Here is a 23,116-nt window from a genome sequence, read left to right as displayed (position 1 = left end):
GGGTCGGGTTGAGACTAACGGGTTTCAGGTCAGGCATAATTCTACTCTACTTAGAACCAACCCGACCCATTACCAGCCCTAGTGCGCACTGTCAATTTCCTCCGAAAAAAATCTACTGGGACACAACTGCCAACTCCATTTCAACTCAAAAACCTTTTATAAGAAATTTTGGTACGATTCAACTGCATTTCACCTCCAACATAGAAAGTCTCAGTTTTCAACGTGAAATTGGGATCTTTTAGTTTGGAAACCATCGCTACTGGACATAAAACTTCAGATGCCTATGGGCATGACCGCGTGACAGACAGAAAGACATGATATGGAGGCTCATACCCAGACAGCAGATACAGATAGTTGTAGTGGCCTATATGTCGTTTTTCCCCCATGTATTTTACAGTTCCTACGGACTATGAATAATAATGCGACATGAAAGTCTCGACCACAAATTTACACAAGGATAAAATCAACAGTCGTACTAGTACAAGAAAGCATGTACTATCTCAAAATCATATGCGAAACAAAAATTGACATTAGAAGCACTCCCTGCCACCAAAATTCAGCACCTGTTGCGCTCAAGCACTCAGCTGCTGTTGCGGGAGTACACGAGTTGGCAGCAAAGACCTCAGCTGCTGACTCCCGGGAAGCCCGTCCTTCAAACGGCTGAATAATCCAATGACTTGATTCGTGCTCTATCAAACAAAGTCAGACAGCCATATGATTAGTTGGTTACCAGAACAAATTTTTTTTGCTTAAATGTTACATCAGTTTCTATCAAGCAAAAAGGACCAATTCTATATAGAAAGCAGCATGTGGCAAAGCAATGCGTCTGCTTCAAACAGAAGTCCAGGAAAAGGTGCAAGTCCTCAACTTCAAAACAATAACATCTTCATGTAAAAGATCTGAATCTAACCTACCTCATTAATCAAACGAACTGATCAATGAACATCCTGGTCAACAAGCCTAGTACTGTATAGAAGATGCGTATTCAACAAAATATTCTATAGAGGATAACGGCCGTAATTGAAACAAATTTGAATGAAATGGGAGCAAATTATTGATAATATACAGTCTGGAAAAGAAATGTCCATAACAAGAGGCCTCTAATAACTTCATCAATTTAGTCAAGAAGGCAATAAGCTCATGAAGAGTGTATGTTCCACGATCAGATCACGAATTAAGAAGTAGAACACCTTACTGATTAGCATATTGGTCAAAACATCATGAAAACTAAGTCTAATAATAGTAAGAATAGGCAATTTCTATAATAGGTGTAATTACACACGTTTGACTTTTGCAAGATGATCCATTTTCTTTAGTAAAAATTCTGAAATACAAACCAATAGGAAGCAGTTTGAATCACAAGCAGGACACATAAAGCCGTTCTGTCACTTTTTGTCGTCTGTGTATTCCATGATGCATAAGGGAGGAGGTTACAAATTTCATCTTGGTTTATCAACATCGCCAAATAATTAACAAAGATACAAGAAAAACAATGAGCAATGGAAATACGAAAAGCGCTCTTAGTGAAGCTTCTTCATCAGATTAAAAATAGCATACCTCACTGCTGATGCTAAAATGAAGTTGATGAAGGTGCCAGTTGTCCTGCTGCCACCTCTTACCCATTACAACAAAACCCACAACAGCACCAGCTGCCACAACTGAGCAGACTGTAGTCAAACCCTTTATATGGTGGAAAAGATAAGTGGATTTCCTTTTCCACCATCCTTCACTCGGAAGATCAGACTTGAAGGTTGTACGATCTTTCTCTTCCTTGGCATGTATTTCTGGGGGTTTTGAATCTGCGAAAGTAGTTTCATTGGCAGAAGGCAAGTCACTACTGACAGATGGGTTTTCATCATTAATGCCATCAACTTCATCGGGTTCCACATAACACCATTCATCATTATTCCCATCACAACTACATTCCTTACCATTGTTGTTAGTATTTAATTCATCAACCTCAGGTTCTATTGGCAAATTCTCATGCTCACTTGGAGGGAACACAAATCCATCTGACACGTATAATCCAGGATGTGTCCCTTGCTGACTATTACTCACATCCCCATACCCAGGCAAATTAATTGGATCAAATCCTTTTCGGTATAATGGGCTAGCGTACACTGATGAAGTCAGAGATAGCATATCCCATTCATCAGCCACAGATGACACTTCAGTGACCTTATTGTCGGATGCCATGCATAAAAAACCTAACACAAACACCAAAAACTCGACATTAGATGTAAGAAACTCAAAAGAACGAATGTTAGTGCAGATCAATACGTTGTATTGTTGCATCTTACAGTATATGCCAGTTTACACAATGCAGTTAATGATTCATTCATTTGGGTGTTTACTTGTCATGAAGAAATAATCACTGCTTCATAGTTGTAGGCTTGTAGAAAAAAGGCACATTTTTAGAACTAGCGGCAAACAGAGCAAAAACCCATATGCTAATATGCAAATCCTGAACCATCATCACCACAAGGCACACTATGGTTCATATGTCCATTACTTCACTTAGTCTGTGCCTCTGTAGCTCTAAAGACATCCTGTATTTACTCACTTATACCATTATTTGCATGTGTTTCTGCTCTCATCCATCTTTTCACAGATTATCATAGTCAGCTCTCCTTACTCCCCACCTTCCTTCACACTTCCCCTCGCAGCCTCCTGTGTTGCTTCCCTACAATCATGTGGTGCCACACCTTCCCTTCATACCACTCTGTTGCAACAGCACCTGCCAGCTCCATCAAACCAGTATCTCCAACATTCCTCAGTCCAATGACACATGAAACCTCTTATGCCAATGTCTACAGCACACCAGCAGACAAGGCCTTAATTGGAGCCTTTAACTGCTAGTATTGACATCAGCATTAACGTTAGAGGATCACAGATTGTGTGAAATCCCACTAGAAATTCAGAATCCAAGTTGCTATGGACACTAAACCAGCAACATTGTACATGCCAAGAGTATCATCTCAAACTACAGATATTAGTCACAATTACGGGGGAAGGAAAAAAACTAGCTAAATTTCTTGCACAAAGAACCTCGAATGTCCTAGGACTCCTACCTAACCCTTTTCAAGCTGCAGGTGCCATTTGTTTCGCAATGGGCTTTCTCCCTCGATTCAGTTGCTACAGCCAATATCAATCATATTGCCGCCCCCTGCTTGACCAAGTTAACTTCTCCAGCAAAAATTTTGAGGCGTCACACATAGTAACACAGACCATCAAATCCCACGTTCCAATCCGGGCTTCTAAGGATGTTCCCATTATTGGGCAAACAAGTCTGAAGACGCACCTCGTATGGTCATGCCAATAGGCTAGTAACCACGGGAACCAAGATCTTCCGCCTGATAAATACTCAGTTCGCAAGCAACCCCCGCGAACGCATCCACGCAAACCTAGCTAGACACCTAATACTAGGACTTCCGCATCCGCAAGAACCAGCGGAAACCCTTCTCGAGCCCGAGATTTCCACCGCGGTCTAACCCGATGACAGATCAAGAAGCGTATTACTGTTACGGCGAGCGGCACACCGATAAGCGATTCAATAGAGGGGGGACGGAGGAGCAAGGTCGCACCTTGTGAGAACCGACGCCGGGGGTTACAGGAGGAGGAGCCGGTGGGCGACGGCGTCGGCGTCGGTGCTGGGATTGGTGCGGGGAGGAGTCCTCCACAGCCTGGAGCTGCAACGCGTAATCAGCCTTCCTCTGTTTTCCTTTTTCTTTCCTACTAATATTTGTAGGAGTATTTTATTTGTCTAGTGGGCTGTTCGAGAGACCGATTACAGCACGAATTCGTATCCTAATCTCCTCTCTTCCCCAGAGGACTTGATTGATGGCGGGGTAAGGCCAGGGCGACGAACGGTGCGTGTGGAGGTGGGACCCACCTGCGCGCAGGGACGTTACGCAGACATGGTCCCACGATGGTACTGTTGTAATATCATGCCGGCGGCTACAACCTTACCATCCCAGTAACTACAAATACAAGTTTATAAGTAGATACAAACGTATAAGCTATAAATACAAGATCATAAGTAGATACAAATGTAGATAGACTTCATTTCTTATTATTTTATATGATAGATCTATTGTACAATCCTCTTTTATATATATATATATATATATATATATATATATAGTCTTGTACAGTAGCGGATCCAGATTAAAAGCTACCTATGGCGAACTAGCACTACTAATATGTATAATGAACTCGCAAAGCTTATACAAAATAATAGGTAGTAATTGGACGAAAACATGACACAAAGAATAAAAGTCAGATTGAATTTTAAATACTATAATTTATCATAAACCAAAGCCAATCCTAAGTACTAAAAGTAATTGAACGTACCACTAAAGACCGAGGCAAATTCATTCTCCTATTTTTAATGGCTTGGAAACGCTTCATAATTCTCTTGTCATCAAGTCCTTCTCGGTGTAGCATATCATCAAATCATTAAGCCACTCATTTGCTATCTTATTGTGCAAATCAGTCTTGATAATATTCATAGCTGAACAGACCCTTTCAACAGAAGTTGTTGCCACTGGTAGAAGCAGTGCTAACTCAACGAGGCGATACACTAATGGAAAGACCACATGTCTTTTAGTTTCAACCATCTTGGCTGCCAAACTTCTAATGTCATGACAAGTAATAAAACCATCAACTCTTCTAACATGAATAATGAAGGTGTCAAGTTAATCCTTTATAGTTGCACGATCAACATTTGAGAAGTCTGCATCATAGATCTATGCAAGTTGTGCAAGCTTGGTGACATCGAACTTAGAGAATGAGTCCCTTGAATCTAAACAAGAAAAGCATACAAGAAACTCCGTCGAAACCTCATTGAAGCGATGGTTTATCTCTGTGTTTATAGCATCTACAGTAATATAGAATGTACCGACATGATAATGATGTTCTTCAGTGATCATTATCCCCTTTTCTTGCCTTGATCGGTCCCATCTTGGTCTTGGAGCATCCATATTTGGTATTTGAATTTTCTTTGCATCACAAAATGTTTGAACTTCAGCAAATAGTGGCCCCCAACCACTGTTCCTCAAGTCGACCAATCGTGCTTTCACATCAACAATCAATGACATGGCTTGAAAAATATTTTGATCTCTCCTTTGCAAGAGAAGTGACAACTCATTTGTTATGCGAAATACTTTCAGCATCATCTTCAAAATGAATACAAAGTTAAAACTCTCCATTATGTGTACCAAACTTCCCGCAGTGGTTACACGGCGTTGATCTTGGTTCATAAAGGTCAAAACTAGTAGCACGACATCCCACATTAAGTCAATACGGAGTAATGTAGTATAGTGCGAGCCCCATCTAGTGTCTTCAGGTTTGACCAAGCTAGTGACTTGATACTTTCCTCTTCCTGAAAAAATCTCTCCACTCTCCAAGTTATTCAAAATATTTTTGTGATGCTTCTCGGTTAATATATCCTTCCTCTTGCAAGATGCACTAGTGTTGGCTACAATCAAATTGACATACTCAAAGAAATCATTAATGCCAGCACAACATTCAGTGACTGCAACAACTACTAGCTGCAACTGGTGTGCGAAATAATGAACATAGAAAGCATACGGATTATCATCACGAATTTGTTTCTGCAGCCCATTAAATTCACCTCTCATGTTGGATGCCCCATCATATCCTTGTCCTCGTAGCCTAACGATTGGTAATTTATGACCAAACATCTGAACAAAACATTTCTTTAATGCATCAGATGATGTCTCCTTCACATGTTGTAGCCCAAAAAATCTCTCCATAACCTTCCCTTTGCTATTCACAAACATGCGATTATTAATTAGTTAATACTAAAAAACAATGGACTAAATGATCCAAAACAGGAATATATAATCAACAACTTACCTTACAATCACAGCCATTTACTCTTTGATTGATATGTCACGGGATTCATCAATAAGGGCGGAGAAACAACCATGCCCAATCTTTCCCATAATAACTTTAGTGACCTCTTCAACACAACATTGTGCAAGGTCTTTCTGGATACAAGCATTTGGCAATTAGATGGGCATAACTCATCAAATGCATCCTTCACATCTTCTTTCTTGTCTTTATACCAATCAATCATCTCTAAATAATTTCCCTTATTTAGAGAGGAAAAAGATTCATCATGCCCACAGAAAGCATGACCTTGCATAAGGAGATATCTTGCACAATCTAAAGCAGTAGTCAAACGGATTTTATATTTCATTTCAGACTCTTTGCTATAATTTCGCAACTTAGTTGCCACACTTTCCCTTGGATTGTTAAAGTCCTCACATGCTTTCCTAGCAGTTGTATGATGACTATCGATGCCACCAACATGTAAAGGAAGTGCTTTATATGCATTTTTCCAGGTGTTAAAGCCTAATTTTGTGAAGGCATCATGAGTAAATTGACCATCGGGTGGCTGATCTTTAAAAAGAAAGCAATAAAAGCAATAAGCAGCATCGTTGGACATAATATATTCCAACCAATCATATTTTGCAAACCATCTTTCACAAAATGACCTATAGTCATTACTTCCATAAAGTTTGCGAGGAAAATTATAACCAATAGGCTGTATGGGACCTTTCAACAAATAAGCTCTCTTCACTTGATCTCTAATGCCAGGATGAAAATTCTCAATTGGAATCTGAAGTCCCGGATTTGCAGGATATGATCTTGGTTGAACTCTTTAATGTAGTCACCATCCTCTACTTGTAAACTTTGTACTTGTGGTTGTTGTGCCGGTGATTGTTCAAGCTGTGCTTCTAGAGCACTATTGTGCCCAACGTTTTCCTCTTGTGAAGGTGCAACAACATTAGATTGTTCTTGTTCGGGTGAGGCAGCTGTTCCGCCTGTGCCAGTACTTGGCCCAAAAACTGTGCTATAGTATCTCTTCAAGCCCACAACTACAAAAAATCAAATCAAAGTATCAAACATGAGCACAATTGCATATGATTTGTAGTCAGAACTAGCACAACATTCTAGACATCTAGTTTAGAGCATTTAGCCAATTCAAATTTACTAACATTTTCCTTTTTTCCCCATCCCAGCTTTAGCAACAGCCAACAGCTAGCCCTCGGCGGCAAGACGGTGCTCCCTTTCGGCTGCCTGCTCTTCCACGATCTCGTAGAGATGGAGCGGCCATAGCGGCAAGCGCCCCTTCCACTCCGCCTCTCTGTGCTCCAGTGCTCTGAATCTCCAATCCTCACTTCTCTGATGATCTCTCGCCACCTTCGCCTAGGGATCCTCTGCCGGCCATAGCTCGTCATGTCTTGCATGGTGCCGGTCGCGGTGTGTCGCTTCGCGTCCAGGACTCTAGGTTGAGTACATCGTATATGGATCGGATGGCCATGGCCCATGAGTTGTTGCGACTGGGAAGCACATGCACAACGTAATGCCTCAAGCCCACTAGGCCTAGGTCCAGGTCGGCCATCAAAAGCATCAACCAATGCTCACACTGCTATGCTGCGATGCCACGACACGCTGACAACGGGACACCGAGGGAGGGGAGGTCCACTAGTCGGCAGGTATGGCGGCCGCCATGCCTCGCCATACTGGTGAATCCGCCCCTGGTCCTGTAGAAAAAGAGTCCAAGTCCAAGTTTAGGTAGAAGCCCGTAACCAACCCGATCACGTAAGGGGACCTGTGTGGATCTCACCTTCATCGTGCAGACAGCATGGCTGAGACCTCATGGGACACGGGCCAATACCATGAGATGCACATGCCTCATTAAAAACCATAGTGGGAAAAATGTTTCTTTGGAGAAAAAGAGTATATCGCATATATAAGTTGCATTGCACACGTTTCCTCGTTAAAAACCTCATGTGATAAATTTTTAAGTAAAAACTCACGAAAAAAATACAACACATAACCTTCTAAATCATAGTGTTTGAGATGTTATATTCTTCATGAATAGCTATCAATCTTCAAGATTTTGTTATAAAGGTCTACTTGATCTTAATACTTAAGTGTTAATTATTAGTCATCAAGTTGATTCCTTCTAGATAAACAATATAAGGATTTCAAATCCAAAATCAAAGTCTATACATACTCCCCCTCACAATGACATCATTTGAACCTCATTGTTCAAAATGTTTTAACCACTTTATTCATAAATGTGTAAGCAATGTATTCAATCATTATGATGTTTTAGTCCTTCATAGACTTTACTCACTCATAGACTTTACTCACAATTCTTCTATTTATTGTGATAGGAATAATTGGAACATGTGCTTCATGCACAAATGACTACTTATTTAATTAGTTTGCAATACAAACAGAATTTATCATTTTCAGAGGACTAATCCTTTTATAGAGGATCATGAGGATAAGTTGCAATGATACATACCTTCTTGATATAACATATCCTCAATACTAAAGGTTGAATACTTACAACTCTCTCTTTTAGTGAGATCTTCAAGATTACAGCTAATTAATCTATTCTACAAACCTTCAAGATTTGACTTGTACCACTAAAGAGTAATACACAAACCAGTCTTAATTAAGAATTTAGGGGATATTTCATTGCCAATCATCACCATTATTTTTACACCTTCTATGGTAACAGAGAACATGCACTTTCCAAGTGCTTCTATGGCACCTTCATGGTCCATCATGCCTCTTTGTTTCATTTTTTTCATTCGAGTCTATGATCCACTTCTGGGATTAATGGTGTTGTTCAACAATTGATTGGCAAGTTATTCATTAACTTAGTCCTTCAAGGATATTCTCATTCTTTAGGAAGATTAGTTCTCTTCTTGAGATATATACTCTCTTCTAGGAGGTGCTCTTCTGAAGACTTTGAATAATCATTCAGGCATATACTAGAACTATGGCGCGCTATATAACATGCAGTGACTACTTGCTGCTGCTAGTATAGTATCTAAACTGAAAAGCCTTTTTTAGATGAAGCTCACAGCTATGAAAATTATTTATTTATTAATCTAAAATAGTGAAGCATCAAACATCAATTGCAATAATTATTAACTCTACAAGTTACTACATCAAGATAAAACTTCTGAAAAAACTTTTTTTTTTAGATGAAGTATATCCCTAGCATTTTCCCAACAAAATGTGTACTAAATTCTTGAATAGATATAACATTATCATTGTTGAAAGTGGTCGATTTGAAACATTTAGCATGATGTTACTATACATTGATCTCGACCACGAAAACTCATATTGTATGACCATAAGAGGATACAATATTTCGATCCTATGTGTGTATCAAATCTTGACGCCTAAATTAAGACCCAAAGGTTCAAATCCTAACTCCCTGTTGAGCAAAGCCAAAGTCAAACATTAGAGTATCACATGGGCCAATGACACTTATGCGTAAGACACTGGCTGAGGAAAAGGAGAAGATATATATGCCACCACAAAGCAGGTCAATTAGTTGGAACAGAATCGGTTGAGTGGTACAGAAATGGAAACATATGGTGCTTCTTTGTTAAGAATATCTCGATAGAGCAGTAAGCTATATGAAAATACCAGCACAAAGCAGGTCAATTAGTTCAAACAAAATCGATTGAGTGGTACAGAAATATAAACACCCGATGTCTGTAAGCTATATAAAAAGGTTAAACAATCAAATGCTTTATCAAACAACTTGTTATTCAATACAATCTTGTAATTTCCACAAGATAACAAAGATACTAGTGCCAGAAAAAATAGTGATTTGTTTCATCCTTTTGGGTTAAGCCATCCATTCCGTTTGTCCATTATCTGCAGGATACAATGCAGCCCAGCTGTAGGCTAATATACAATATTTTGCATTGCCAACTGCTCTATAATTTCTTTGACATGATGCTAGTCCAAGAAAAAAAAAATATTGCAAAATGTTCATTCTCTAGAGCATAAATTCTATTTCAGGACATTCTGACAACTGATTGAATTGAGTTATAGAGTCCATAACATTACACACTTTGCAATTAAATACTAACCGCAAGGCGACACAAGGCACTGACCCTGTTCAGCATAACAGTACATACTTCCATTGAAAGTTGTATTGAAGAGTTACAACCAAAAAATTCTATTTGATACAAACATTTCCTACACAACGAAGCGTACCTACGGCTCGATTATGGCCAGGTACGTCACCACATTAGGCCTTATCCTGCGGTCGAGCATCTCCACCTATAAAGAAAGATCAAGTAATAGGTGCAAGATTATCCAAGTTGAAAACTGTTATTTCTATAGGACAACCTAAAGAAATAATAGTGAAACAGATCAGTTCTCCTTAGGTGGAGATGCAAGACCCGTATCCTCTACAGTACTGTAGGGAGGCGCTGAATACTGTAGCAAGTAACTGTTGACACAGTATTCAGAGGTGCTGCACTGTGCTTGCATACTGTAGCAGTAAATCTTAGCTTCGCTCCGATAGGAAGGTCCAGATCATGCAGTACTGCAGAGGATACGGGTCCGGAGATGCAAGGTCCTATAAACTGGGCTGGGCACTGTTAATTACAGCTCAAAGTTTATTGCCTTGTTTCAAACTATCTTGCAGAAAAATGCAAGATCAAGTAGTAGGATCTCATACAATTGGTCTATCCCCATTGGTGGTTTTACCATACCAGTTCCTCAAATGTCCCTTGTTGCATTCAATTATGTCACTTTTTTTATATATATACATTGGTAAGCTAAAATCAGAATAAGAAAAAAGTTATCTGAAGCTGTATGAACTATGGAGGTCAAAACTAAACTTTAGATTGAGGTTGTTAAGAAACCACACATGGTCATGGGTGATATTTTAAACCTAAATTTAGAGCATCAGCACTAATTGGCAACAATGTTCTTTCTTAAATTTGCAAAATCACATTTAGTTCAGAGAACCAAAGATGGCAGAAATCATGTATGTGAGCAGAGAGCAAAATCATCAGAATTTATATAACATTCCAGTATGAACAACTTGACTTACCAATCAATTTCTGAACCTTCAATTTGTAACAAAATCTGAACACAAATTGTATAATCAAACGATAAGGTACCATCTGGCACGGGGAACCAAGAACACGCATGAACAAATAAGGGAATCTGACCGAAAACAAAGGAACTGAAGTGTGAAGAAATGGGGGAGATCTTGGGCAACCTTACAATCCAGCTCTTGGTCCAAGTCGATGCTTGTCGGACTCCTCCTTCGGGTTACCTTATGTAACTCATACCCATCCCTGATCAGTAGCTGGTACGCACAAATTCCTAACAGAAGTAGATATCACAGGTATACATCAATTAAGTACGATAATAGGGTACAATACAGCGTTCATTACAATAAAGGTCCGTAGGCATAAATAAACAAACATTCACAGCATAACGGAAACAACGCAAAAGTGACACATGGCCTACAGGCAGTCTTGAGTGCAGACGAAACCAGCTTCTCTATTCTTCATCTTCACTTTCAACGAAATCGGCCTCTGGATCATCTAGATCCACAATTACCAAGATGAGTACATAAGGTACTGAACAAGTCCTATCTCAAGGTGGGAATATTAGATGCATATGGATAGATCAAGGATAAGGCTGTAGAGTGTTTTAGGTTTTGCAGAAAGCTAGTTTTTGATGCAAGATTCATTTTGCAAAGACTACCTTAAAAAACATTTCTGAAGGGAACACGTAAGTTGAGCTTACGGGGGTTGATAGCCCTGGAGGAGATACTTCTATCCCGCCAGTTCCCACAAGTCTTTTGCCGGCGGACACACAGTTCAGGAGGCTTAGGGCGCAAAGTCAAAACACTTCTTTTCGAAAACATGCGCACACTACCCACTCACACACCAAGGAGGTACTCACGCCGAAAAGCTACTCATTGTGACCAAACCATAGCATGTCCTTGACCGAGGACACGGCTATCCAGATAGGTTTAACACTCTGCAGAGGTTGTACATTTTACCCACAAGATATACACAAGCTCCCACCTTAGCAACTGGTGGAGCTGTCAATAACGAAACACAACGACCTCACAACGTAGTCGCAATATCTACCCATGGGGCACTAAGATACCAATAGCCTTAGAAGATCCACGGGAAGGACCACTTAGCAATCCTAAAGCTTTGACATAGCCTTAACAATATCACCAGCCGGATCTTAGGCTACGTACCACCCAAGTCTTCTCCCGGTCCCCATTGCCACTACCGGCCTCCGGGTGGGTACCGAACTAAGTCGAAGGGGTTATGTCAAGTCCTGCCTATTTAGACCATGTGGTTGTACAAGTGGATACTAGGTAAGATGTCACAGCGAATCGGTCCTTATACGACCGACGCAAGAGTCTCCCAGCAAGAACACTACAAAGGCGAACCTTGCCCCAAAATAGTTCCCACCTTTGTGGGGTACTTTACTCACCCTCATCAACACTACTCTAGAGTTTTTCCCATGAACACAAGTTTTACACGCACACGCACCAAGCACACATCACTTCACATTTTCGAAAAGGCATAATTAACATATGTAAATAATCTAGTTCTTTCTTTGAGCAAAGCAATCCTAAGCATGCTAGCAAACAAGCATTCATCCAAACAATCATTATAGTTGATGTTGGGAACCTTATAGGGTTTCAACAGAATAAAGGTAACAATATCAAGTCATGGCATAAACAAGCTAGGTCATAACTATTCTAGCATTTCTTTAAAATCACAGCTATTAACTTAATCATACAAATACCTATTATTTGAAACAATGGCTCTACAGGTTGTATTTGAAAACATAGGATCAATATGATCAACGGTTGTAGGATTTGGCTTCGTTGAAGTCCTCGTCCGCTCCTTCTTCAAACTCCGGATCCTCGGCATCTTCCACGAATGCGCCTTCCTCTAACAATCGCAACAACGACAAAAGCGCACACAATCAATCAACGATTAAAAAAAAATACCAAATAATTTATAAAAATTATGAAATTGACATGATTGGTTAGATCTCGAATTTAGATGAATATCGGCGGAAGAATCGTTGAAAGCAGAGTTAGAACGGAGGAAAAACGGGCTTCGAAATTTTTGCTGGGAGAGAAAATCAGAAAAAAGAAAGAGGGAAATATTCCTAGAATATTCCGTTTGAAACGGCTCGGGGCTCGGCTTGGTTTTATCAGTGGCTCGGCTCTGTTTCTTATCGGTCAGCTTGGTTTTGTTAGAGGTTCGGCTCGGTTTCTTATCAGTCGGCTCAGTTTTGTGGGGGCCCAACTGTCAACCGTAGGAGGGACAGCTGGCGCAACGGAGAGAGCGAGAGGGAGCGAGAGAGGGAGAGGGGAAGGGCGACGCGGCGGTGGCGCGCCGGCGGAGGTCGGCGGCAGACCTCGCTGCCTGACAGACTGAGGCGGCGGCGGCCGGATCTGGCCGGCGGTGGGGAGGCGAGGGCTTCGGCCGGCAACGAAAATGCGGCGGCCGGCGATAGCGGGGGACCCAGGTACGCCCACAGGGGGGGAAGGGGGGAGAGAGAAGAACGGAACGGGGGGGCTCACCGGCGGCGGCGGTGTTCGGAGGGAAGCGGTGGAGGTGAGGGAGAGATGGAGGTGCAGATGGGGGGACGACCGGCACACCGTGCATCCCTTAAATAGGGCCAATGAGGGGCTGCACGGCGCGAGGGGCGAGGCGGCGCGGGGCGTGAGGACTGCATGCGACGCGTGGCCACGGCGCGGCGCTGGCAGGGCAGCAAGGGTCATAGGGAGAGGAGGAAGAGAGAGGAGGAGAGAGGAGAAGGGGAGAAAAAAAAAATCAGGGATCTGACAATGCTCAAGTCCTGTGATCACCATCAGCGGCGCACCAGTGTCTTCATCCTCGTTTCCACCGTGCTCCTCTAATCCTCCTCCTCCCTAAGTGCGCTACCACCACCAGCAGTAACTGAAAGAGATGGATCCATGCATCTGAGTGTATTGGAGCAGAGAGAAAAATGATATTCAGTTCAGAGAACCAAAGATGGCAGAGAGCAAAATCATTATGTAAGCAGAGAGCAAAATCATCAGATTTTAAATGACATTCCTGTATGAACAACTTGACTCACTGAACAACTTATGAACCTCGAATTTGTAACAAAATCTGAAAGAGTAACAACTGCATAGTCGGACATCTTTGAACACAATAGAGGACAATTTCATCTTTCTGCAGTTTTGCACAGATACATATTATTCATTACCTATCACCGTGATTGTGCTATTGCTACCACCTAAATTGAAATTGTGATTAAGTAAATGACCGACTTAATAATTTAATTAGAATAATGTTTAGACGGTTCCTCACACGCAGCAACAACGGCAACCGGCGGTGGTGCCACATGCTAGAGACGGTCGGTGACGACGGCGAGCTGACGGGGAGGCGAGCGGTAGTGCGGCGCAGGGAGAGAGATAGTAGCGACAGGTGACAGGTGGCTCTGAGTCGAGACGTGTGTGGATGTGTCGGGTGACAACCGACCCATCTATGACTTTATCTTTTTTCTTAAAAAAAATTAACTAACGATCTAAGTTTATTGGACTTGTTACGGGTCATAAAGTGTTCGAAATTGACATTTAAATAGTACAATGGGTTCGTCTCGACGAGATCTGCACAACTGCGGTTTCCGATTATTCATATGAACAACAAATTTAAAAGTCAATTATTTGATCAACTCTTTTTTTTAATATTCGGCATTACAGAGAACCTACTAAATGCGGAGTTTCTTCTAAAATAATGCCACTAGATTTTTCAATTTTTGGAAGAGGGGGAATGCTGTAGAAAATTTAGGATTTAGTTTAAGGTTGTACTAAATTTTAGGCCGTTGAATTCTGAAACTCCATCTCCAGACCGGACCTTTAAAAAATATTTTTCCTAATTTGAGAACGCATCACTAAAGCGTTTTATTCCCCTGTGCGTAGGGGAGCTGTCCCCTTATCATTTTCCGTGATCCTCCTCATATTAAAAAATATTTAATTTTTTATGTCTCTATTGAAGTGACAACTTTTTATTGCGGATGATAAATATTCTATTGTAAATATATGACAATAGTCCAGTGACAAATTTATCATTATCGTAGAGGGTAGGGTGAAATAAAAAATCAAATGCCGCGATATCCAGAGTCCTGCCCTCCCCGCCGCAAGAAATTCGAGGCCTCATCCAATTCGGCCGTCCGGAGGAGCGAGGAGGAGGACGGGCGGCAAGGCAAAGGCCTTTTGAGCGCGCGGCGCGATGGACGGCGACCTGTACGCCCTCGACTTTGATGGCGTCTTCTGCGACAGCTGCGGCGAGAGCTCCATCTCCGCCGTCAAGGTCTCCTCCTCTTCCGTCTTGTTTCTTGCGTGCTTGATCTGCGTCAAGGTATGTGACGGTGTGCTCCTGATCGATTTGATATGCTTTGGCAGGCCGCCAAGGTGAGGTGGCCGTGGGTGTTTGAGCAGGTTGACGCCGCCATGGAGGAGTGGATAGTGGACCAAATGTACACTGTAAGTCGCTTTTTCTCCCACACTCGATTCTCGCGATCCATGTGAGGACGGGTATGGCAGCTGCGCCGCTTGTTTCTTGACATGGTTGGAGCTACTAATTCGCATTGCTGTCAATCTTAATTTCCATTTAGCGTCGCGGTGTTTGTTTTTATCAAAAGCACTTGTTTCTTTGTAACTTTGGATCTGTTAATTAGTCGGAAACATCTTTTATGGAGCTGTAACAACGATATCTTACTAGAACTAGTAAATCTTCCCCTAACTAAATTCCATGTCGCAATGTAGCTTAGCGCAACAATTGCAAACTGGCACTAATTTTGCAGCCGGGATGCTTTTTTAAGTGATCTTAATGGGGGTGGAGACGTAAAAGTAATTGGGGAGGTTGTAGTTTCAATGTGGTATTGGGGTGTTAGTGTGCAAGTACTTTGTCAGTTACTCAGTCGAATCATTTGCCAATTTTAGGTGACAAGAATGTGACAACAAAGAACAGGAAAACCAAAAGAATGTACCAAAAATAGTGTGATGGATCATTGAGTTAGTGGGTTGGAACAGTGTGCAGCTTGCTCATATGGTTGATTTTGTCATGTTTTTCATTGCCCTGTCCAGAACTACAGAGTTTCTCAGTTCAACTTTGTAAATTGTTCAATGTCCATGATTTTTCAAATCTAGGTAATAGTTGATAAATAAACTGTCTCTAGAGTTTTGGACCAATCAAACCAAGTGAATTGCCCTTCCACTCTTATGTCCGTTAAATGATGTTTTCTCATCTACAACTACAATATGTATTGGGAGGAACATGTTTGGTCCACACTCATCAACATGCTAAAAGTATCTGCTACAATTCAAGAATAGTACAACTCCAATAATATCTGATTTTTTCGAAAATTTGGTGCTATGAATTTTTTCAGTTTCTCATCCTCGTAAGTCATAAAGCATAATGACATCATTTTCTCATATCGGTTCTGTGAGAGGAACATAATACCCCTTTGTAATTTTACCGATTAGAATTCAAAACTTATGTAGAATGTTTTCCACTATTTCAGCTCCGTCCAGTGGTGGAAACAGGATATGAGAATCTGTTGCTTATTAGGTTGCTTGTTGAGATCCGAACACCCTCTATTCGGAAATCATCAGTAAGTACTTTAGTGCTTCACCTGTAGAGTATTGATTATATCGGCACCAAATAACATCATACTTATGTCTTAGTTGGTACCAGAATAGGCAAATGGTTATAGACATCTAGCTTGATCAAATTTTTATATGAAGGTTATATGTGCAAGGTTGCAGATGGGCTTAGCATCAAAGAAATATTGGAGAACTGGTTAAAACTGAAGCCCACTCTTATGGCTGAGTGGCAAGAAGATAGGGAGTCTTTGGTAGATCTCTTCGGTCGTGTAAGGGATGACTGGATTGAAAATGATTTTTCAGGCTGGATAGGTGCTAACAGGTGACTGATCTATGAAACAATTGGTGTATATTTTCTTTTTGGTACAGCTAATATATTCAGATATACTAAGTTAGACTTAACCAGACACTTTGTGTTTTGTACTATTGGTACTTGGACGACATGTTCCACTCAGTGTTGCCTGGATACCCGTGTCCAAATTTATTTGCCGAATCGGACACCTCGAATTCGAGTCGGATTCCGACACCCGTGTCGGATTCCGAGTTGTATTTCGTGTATCCAAATTTTCTTTGCCGAATCGTTCAACCGAGTCCGAGTTGGATTCCGACACCTGTGTCCGTGTCCATGTAACACTGGTTCCACTTGGATGACCAGTTATCTCTAGATACATTAGGGTTCTGTCCTGAGTTGAGTGGAACACTAAAAGATTTCAGAAATAACATGAGGCCCATAACCACACAGATCCAATACGGGTGATACATTTTTGTAGCACTTCCCTTATACAGACATGCAAAGATGGTTTAAAAAATTAGTACCAGAATTATCATTGTATTCAGGTGGAAATAACTAGTAAATGACGTTCTATTTGGTATGACTCCATATTATATACTGATTAATAACTATCAAATGTGCGGTTGGAAAGAAAATTGATCATTAATCTTGAATTCTACATCGCTGGCTTCATGTCTACACGCTAGCCCTGACCGTGCGTGTGTGTCTGCATGAGCTCACGTATGCGCTTTGCTGTCTGTTGTCGGCTTATTGGTTGCTTGTGTGATTCTGTCTTACAAATTAACTTAATCTAATTGCTCTATGTAAAAGTTTTATTTGACTTTTGAACAAACTTAATTTTATTAATCCTTTAAAAGACGGCCACTGTGCCCCAATATGTACACTTTTCCCACTGTGCCCCCATTTCAGTTTTACAACTAATACAAGTTGGCAAAAGTTGGAAGTGATGCAATGACACTGAAGTGTGTCATATTCATTCCACATTGAACAAACCATATTGTGCACTTTACAAGTTTACGGACAAGTCAACATGACTGCAGGTTTTATCCTGGGACAGCCGATGCATTGAAATTTTCAAGCTCTGATGTTTACATAGTCACAACAAAACAGGTCTCTATCCTACATTTAGCTTCTATGCAACTTAAATTTTTTACATCTTCTATTCCGTGAAATATGGTTACAGCTTCTGTTCAAATACATTCATGAACAACTGAGCATTGTGCACTACAAATGATGCTAACAACCATCTTTTAGGCTTTACTGTTAATCTTTTTGATATTGGAGATTTTATAAGTTTGTTTCCAGCTTTTTCACAATTCATATTTATTTTCAGCGTTCTGCTCTATAAGTAACGCATAATGATGATCTTCCACTGATCACTTTCTTGTTGTCTTTCAGAGCAGATTTGCTAAGGCACTACTGAAGGAATTGGCTGGAATAGATTTTCCCTCTGAAAGGATATACGGCCTTGGCACTGGGTTAGTGGGGCACTTATTTTCTTCTTCACCTATCAATGATTTTTATTACTGAATCATTGGCTTCATTCTTCAGTCCAAAGGTAAAAGTTCTCCAGCAGCTGCAGCAAATGCCGCAGCACCAAGGCCTAACACTTCAGTAAGTCCATCGTTTGCCTGATTAAATTTTAATACCATATACCATCTCTCCTAAACTAGTTCTGGCCAATAATTTACAACTATTTCTCCCCTCATTAATTTGTTGGAACATACCTTACAACTACCTCAAATATATGTCATTTTAGAATGTGTGCAGTCAAACTTTGAAAACTTTGATCATTAATACACACAAAATTTCTAGAATTCGACACACGCAAATGATATGAGTGGATCTGCCTTGAAACATACTTTTATATGATTATATGTTTAACAAATTTCACTGAGATAATTATAAAAAGTAATGTTAAAACATGTGTATTGGAGACAGTGTCGATGTCTTAAATGACAAGTAAAAGAAAACGAAAGTAGTATATGGAGTTGGCCAGTAACACTGTTTTCTGTTTGTAGTGAGCCATGTTTACATTGAGCATGGCAATCCAATGAAAGAATTCTGCAAACATTATCCAGATCACTTTCTAATTCTGGATTTTGATTCTTAGATTGTTCGGATAACATGGATTTATTAATGGTATGCGATGGATTTTATGGTACCTTTGGACTCAAAACTGACTGACTGTTGTTTTCTTTTGTTTCATGTCACACCTTTACAAGTTTCGTTGAGGACCGTCTTGCAACTTTGAAGAATGTGATCAAAGAACCAGCACTGGACAAATGGAACCTCTACCTGGGTAAGTCATGTTTCTAGTTATCCAACCACAATGTCAATTAGTAGTAAAAACTAATTTGTGTAGCTGATGTTACTCGATACCTTTTGGGGCAGTAACATGGGGATACAACACACAGAAAGATAGGGAGGAAGCCGAAGGCCTATCAAGAATCCAGCTCGTTGATCTCCCTGACTTCAGCAAAAAGCTCAAATAGCTGGCAGTGATGCAGATCTTCCGAACAGTATTCGACTTTTCTGGTTATCTCAGTTTCTTGATGATGTACTTGAACAACACAAATACATGATTTTTTATTGAATACATTGTTCACAAATATATGGATTGATTTCTTTAACCATTGTCCTCTTAGAAACCCTGACTAGAAACCGTTTACTTGTCTTCCTGCCGTCTTTTTCGCCTAGGGCTAAGGCAAAACCTGGCATGGGTAGCTACAGTAGCAGGAGATCCCGGGTCACTCTTGAGCGGCAAAAAGAGAAGAAAAAAAAAAAAACTCCAGCCAAAAGTTGGCTTGGCTGATGTAGCATGCAAAAGTCTTGTCTTAAAATAGATGTGTTTTAGAGTTGAGCACAAATATTAAAGTGAATGATCATCTTATTCACTATTAATACCATTCGTTGCATTAGAAATAAGACTTGTATTGAAAATGAAGTTATTTAATAGAAGGGTAAGACTAGAAAATTTGGATTAAAATTACCTAATCATATAACGTCATATATTTTAAATATCGAATAAAAGACTAAAATATCATCTATTTTACGATGGAGGGAGTACAAAAGTTCAAATGTAAGACCTTTACGACTCTAGTCGCTCTATAGTATTGTTAATACTAACTTCTAAGGCAACCCCATTTAATTTTGGTAACTTATAAGCAATATTTAAAATACCATCGTGTTAGATTCCGAACTGTATGCTATATGCTACATCTGATCCCAAATACTAGTCTGTTTAGGATTGTTGTTTGTCCAATAAATATCCAAAAAAATTATATAGATTGTCCGCATAAGATTTATGTTACTAGATTCATAATAAAAGAAAATACTTCTATAATACTTTCCTTTGTAGCGCTTTCTATCTGAAATAGTATATTTCCACATGTATTGATAGTTAAAGTGGAAACCATGTCGATGCCCTAATGGACCTAGTGTAAACTCCAAAAATGCAATTTTTCATACTCCTGGTTACAAATTTATTTATTTACAACAAGTTTTTGTGATCCACTTCAATGCGCAGGGAAAATAAAGCAAAAATTTGGTAAATAACCATAGGTTCTTCCTCTATTCACCCGAAGCATACAAGAAATTTTTGAAAAGTTAAAACAGAGCGGGATGGATTCAGAAGCAATAATAGAACCGTGTGAAGGCAAATCGGATCGACATGCTCCATATTTTCTAGAGAAAATCAGAATAATTTGTGATGAGCCGGAGAAACCTAATCTGAAAGAAAAAAGAAAAGAAAATAATTGGAAAAAATTGGGGAGTAATTTGTTGCCTATTTGCAAGCAATCTCATACAATTTAGAAATTAAAGTTGTGTACGTGCGAACAATTATGTAATGTATAAGAAGATATTCTGTGAGCAAATCGGTCACGCCAAGCATTCTGATTAATGGAAATGCATGATTCTACCAAAAAAAGAAGAAGAAAAAAACCTACCACGGGAGTGTTTGAGTTGGTGATGTGGTTTAGTAACACAATTGGACCAATAACAGTGAGGTTATGTGTCACGAGCCAACATTCTCTTTACTTTTTACAACAAAGCAAGTTTCTTTTATTTTTAACACGCAAAGCAAGTGTCTTTGATTAGTCTTATCACTCATGATCATTTCATCAATTGAAAAAAAAACAAATCCCCGAAGCAGGCACAGCTCCGCTTCTACCTACCAGTCCTGTTAAAGGCCCATCCCGTGGATGACCCCAGCCATGAAGACCAGCAATACTTGACAAATGGAGTTTTTTTTTACATTTTTTAACTTAAATAATTAAATAAATAGACTTCGAATGAAAAGATTTATAATAATAGATATCTACCGTACTCTGAGAGAGCTAAAGTCCTCTCAAAGATCGATAAGTATGCCACAGTGGTACAGCTAGGTCTTACCACCCTCTCATAAGGCGGTTAGGTCTTACCTATCATAAACAGTGCCCATGATGAACAGTATTTAACGATTAATTTTCCCTCCTATCTTTTATATTTAAAACAGCGGTCTTCTGTTGCTCTAAAAATCCTAGAATTTTTTGTACGTGTTTCATAATCTATGTGCAACTCATTTTAATTCGGTTCATCTAAAAGCTCAAGAAGAAGAACAATGGCAAAGTGATTGCACACATGGTTGGGAGAAAGGATCGAGGGTGGGATCAACCTATTTGGGTGCTAAGGGAGTCATCACCAACATAAAAGAGCCAAAATCGGTTTGAATTCCAAAGAAGACTTAAAGTCCACAGGTCTTCGGGGATTTGGAGACTTGACATACAAGATTAAGTAAAAATTCAAGTAAAAAGCCAAGTGTACAAAATTGGGCGTATTGATGAAGATCATGATCATCATATACCCAAATTCCCATCCAAAGGTGAAAGGTACTAGATATAAAATGTTTTCAATTGGTATCTTTGCCTTACCTAGGATTGAATGTGCTTACTTGAATTCATTGTAATGCCTAGTGTAGGTTTTAAATATGGTAGGTTGCTTGTGTTTCTCTCTATCCTATGAGCAACTTACATAGTTTATTAGTTATATGTTTCTTTCATGGCACTAGTCCTTGAATTGGTAATCACTAGCTCTTCAATTAGTATTCCTTATGTGCCATGAACCAATCCATAGGATAAAATTCTCATTATTATCAATAACAAGTGCATATCTCTTACAAGTATTCAACACTTGTATGCACACTTTTAGGTGGAGTATATATTATAGGTTATGATTTTGAGACTAATATGTATTTCAAGTGATATCTTTTTTAGTCTCATGAAGTGATCAACAAGTTCTTTGAGGTATGCAATGCTTAAAAGATTTAATTGGTATAATTGTTAATTCATTTTCTATATTTAAGCTTCCTCCATGCATGATATGTCTTAAACTTTCTATCTTATCATATTATCTAGTTGTGCATATACTTTACTCTCATCATATGAATAAACACATATAAGGGGAGTTTAGATTATATTATGTGAGTTTCATGATTTGTGATCCTTGTTTGTCTTTTGTAATTGGTATCAGTGCCTTCTATTCTTTCAATTAGTATATCTTTTCAATTGGTATCACTACCTCATATCTTAAGTAGTATCATTCATATGGATTATATTTTATGAAACTCTCTCCCAAATACTCTAAAGCTTTCCCTTGAGTTCAACATGTGTTTGTAGCCTTTTTTAGATTGTTGACAAAGGGGGATAATTCTGAGACCAAAGCAAGAAGCAAGAGAAAGCAAGATGTAAGAACTATCTTGAGTAGATTGTTGATAAAGGGGGATGCATCTTGAGTTGACAAAATAGATGAAGAAGCTCTTTCATGGGTCGATCGAGGGAGATATAAAAAGAGGGGAGATTATAGCAAAAACAGGAGATATAAATTTTTAAGAACATAATTGCTTTACAATTAGTATCATAATTTGTTCTTACCATGTATCCAAGAAAAGAGGTATGGCCTTATGAACTTTTGAAATCATGTATTCTCTTAATTGGTCTAAATTGATATCATTTGCCTCTTGTTTTTGTTGTGTTGTCATCAATCACCAAAAAGGGGGCGATTGCAGCGAAAATGACCCTATTAGGCTATGATTGTGATTTTGATGATTAAAGACAACATAGTTATTGGGACTAACATGTTTGTCAAGAATATATGTTAGTAGATCTCATGGATGCAATACATCAAGAAGTCATTGCAGCTGGGACAAAGTTTGATTGAATTGCAAAAGTCCCAAAGAAATTATTCTCACCAAAAGGTTCAGCGCTAGAAGTATTCCACTTATCAGAAAATTATGTCCAGAGGCAGTTTACCTCACCGGATGATCTGGTGAT

General features: G+C 39.6%; 2 protein-coding genes across 3 annotated transcripts; one reads left to right on the top strand and one right to left on the bottom strand.

The window, feature by feature from the left end:
* Positions 1 to 320: 320 nt before the first annotated feature.
* On the bottom strand, positions 321 to 3,846 carry LOC133892820 (ATG8-interacting protein 1-like). The gene is made up of 3 exons (XM_062333784.1): positions 3,585 to 3,846; positions 1,558 to 2,207; positions 321 to 689 (listed from the first exon to the last, which is right to left on the bottom strand). The coding sequence occupies exons 2-3, from the start codon at positions 2,194 to 2,196 to the stop codon at positions 573 to 575; spliced, it is 756 nt and encodes a 251-aa protein (XP_062189768.1). The 5' UTR covers positions 2,197 to 2,207; positions 3,585 to 3,846; the 3' UTR covers positions 321 to 572.
* An 11,145-nt stretch (positions 3,847 to 14,991) lies between these two features.
* On the top strand, positions 14,992 to 19,438 carry LOC133892885 (uncharacterized). Of its 2 annotated transcripts, XM_062333872.1 has the most exons (9): positions 14,995 to 15,218; positions 15,311 to 15,391; positions 16,432 to 16,521; positions 16,669 to 16,835; positions 17,846 to 17,915; positions 18,204 to 18,283; positions 18,357 to 18,419; positions 19,031 to 19,107; positions 19,200 to 19,438. In XM_062333872.1, exons 1-9 carry the CDS (start codon positions 15,138 to 15,140, stop codon positions 19,298 to 19,300), a joined length of 810 nt encoding a protein of 269 aa, XP_062189856.1. In that variant the 5' UTR covers positions 14,995 to 15,137; the 3' UTR covers positions 19,301 to 19,438. The 2 variants fall into 2 exon arrangements, with proteins under 2 accessions (XP_062189857.1, XP_062189856.1); XM_062333873.1 differs by lacking the exon at positions 17,846 to 17,915 and having other exon boundaries at positions 14,992 to 15,218; positions 18,209 to 18,283.
* Positions 19,439 to 23,116: the final 3,678 nt, after the last annotated feature.

The sequence above is a fragment of the Phragmites australis genome, chromosome 15, assembly GCF_958298935.1.
Source record: "Phragmites australis chromosome 15, lpPhrAust1.1, whole genome shotgun sequence".
NCBI lineage: Eukaryota > Viridiplantae > Streptophyta > Magnoliopsida > Poales > Poaceae > Phragmites > Phragmites australis.
This window is presented reverse-complemented; position numbering and strand designations above follow the sequence as displayed.

Excerpts from the sequence above, each read along its gene's own strand:
- LOC133892820 (XM_062333784.1), bottom strand. The coding sequence starts at position 2,196 with ATGGCATCCGACAATAAGGTCACTGAAGTGTCATCTGTGGCTGATGAA. Across the intron at positions 690-1,557 it reads ATTTTAGCATCAGCAGTGAG|AGCACGAATCAAGTCATTGG; the intron begins GTATGCTATTTT and ends TTTGTTTGATAG.
- LOC133892885 (XM_062333872.1), top strand. The coding sequence starts at position 15,138 with ATGGACGGCGACCTGTACGCCCTCGACTTTGATGGCGTCTTCTGCGAC. Across the intron at positions 15,392-16,431 it reads TAGTGGACCAAATGTACACT|CTCCGTCCAGTGGTGGAAAC; the intron begins GTAAGTCGCTTT and ends CCACTATTTCAG. Across the intron at positions 18,284-18,356 it reads ATATACGGCCTTGGCACTGG|TCCAAAGGTAAAAGTTCTCC; the intron begins GTTAGTGGGGCA and ends TTCATTCTTCAG.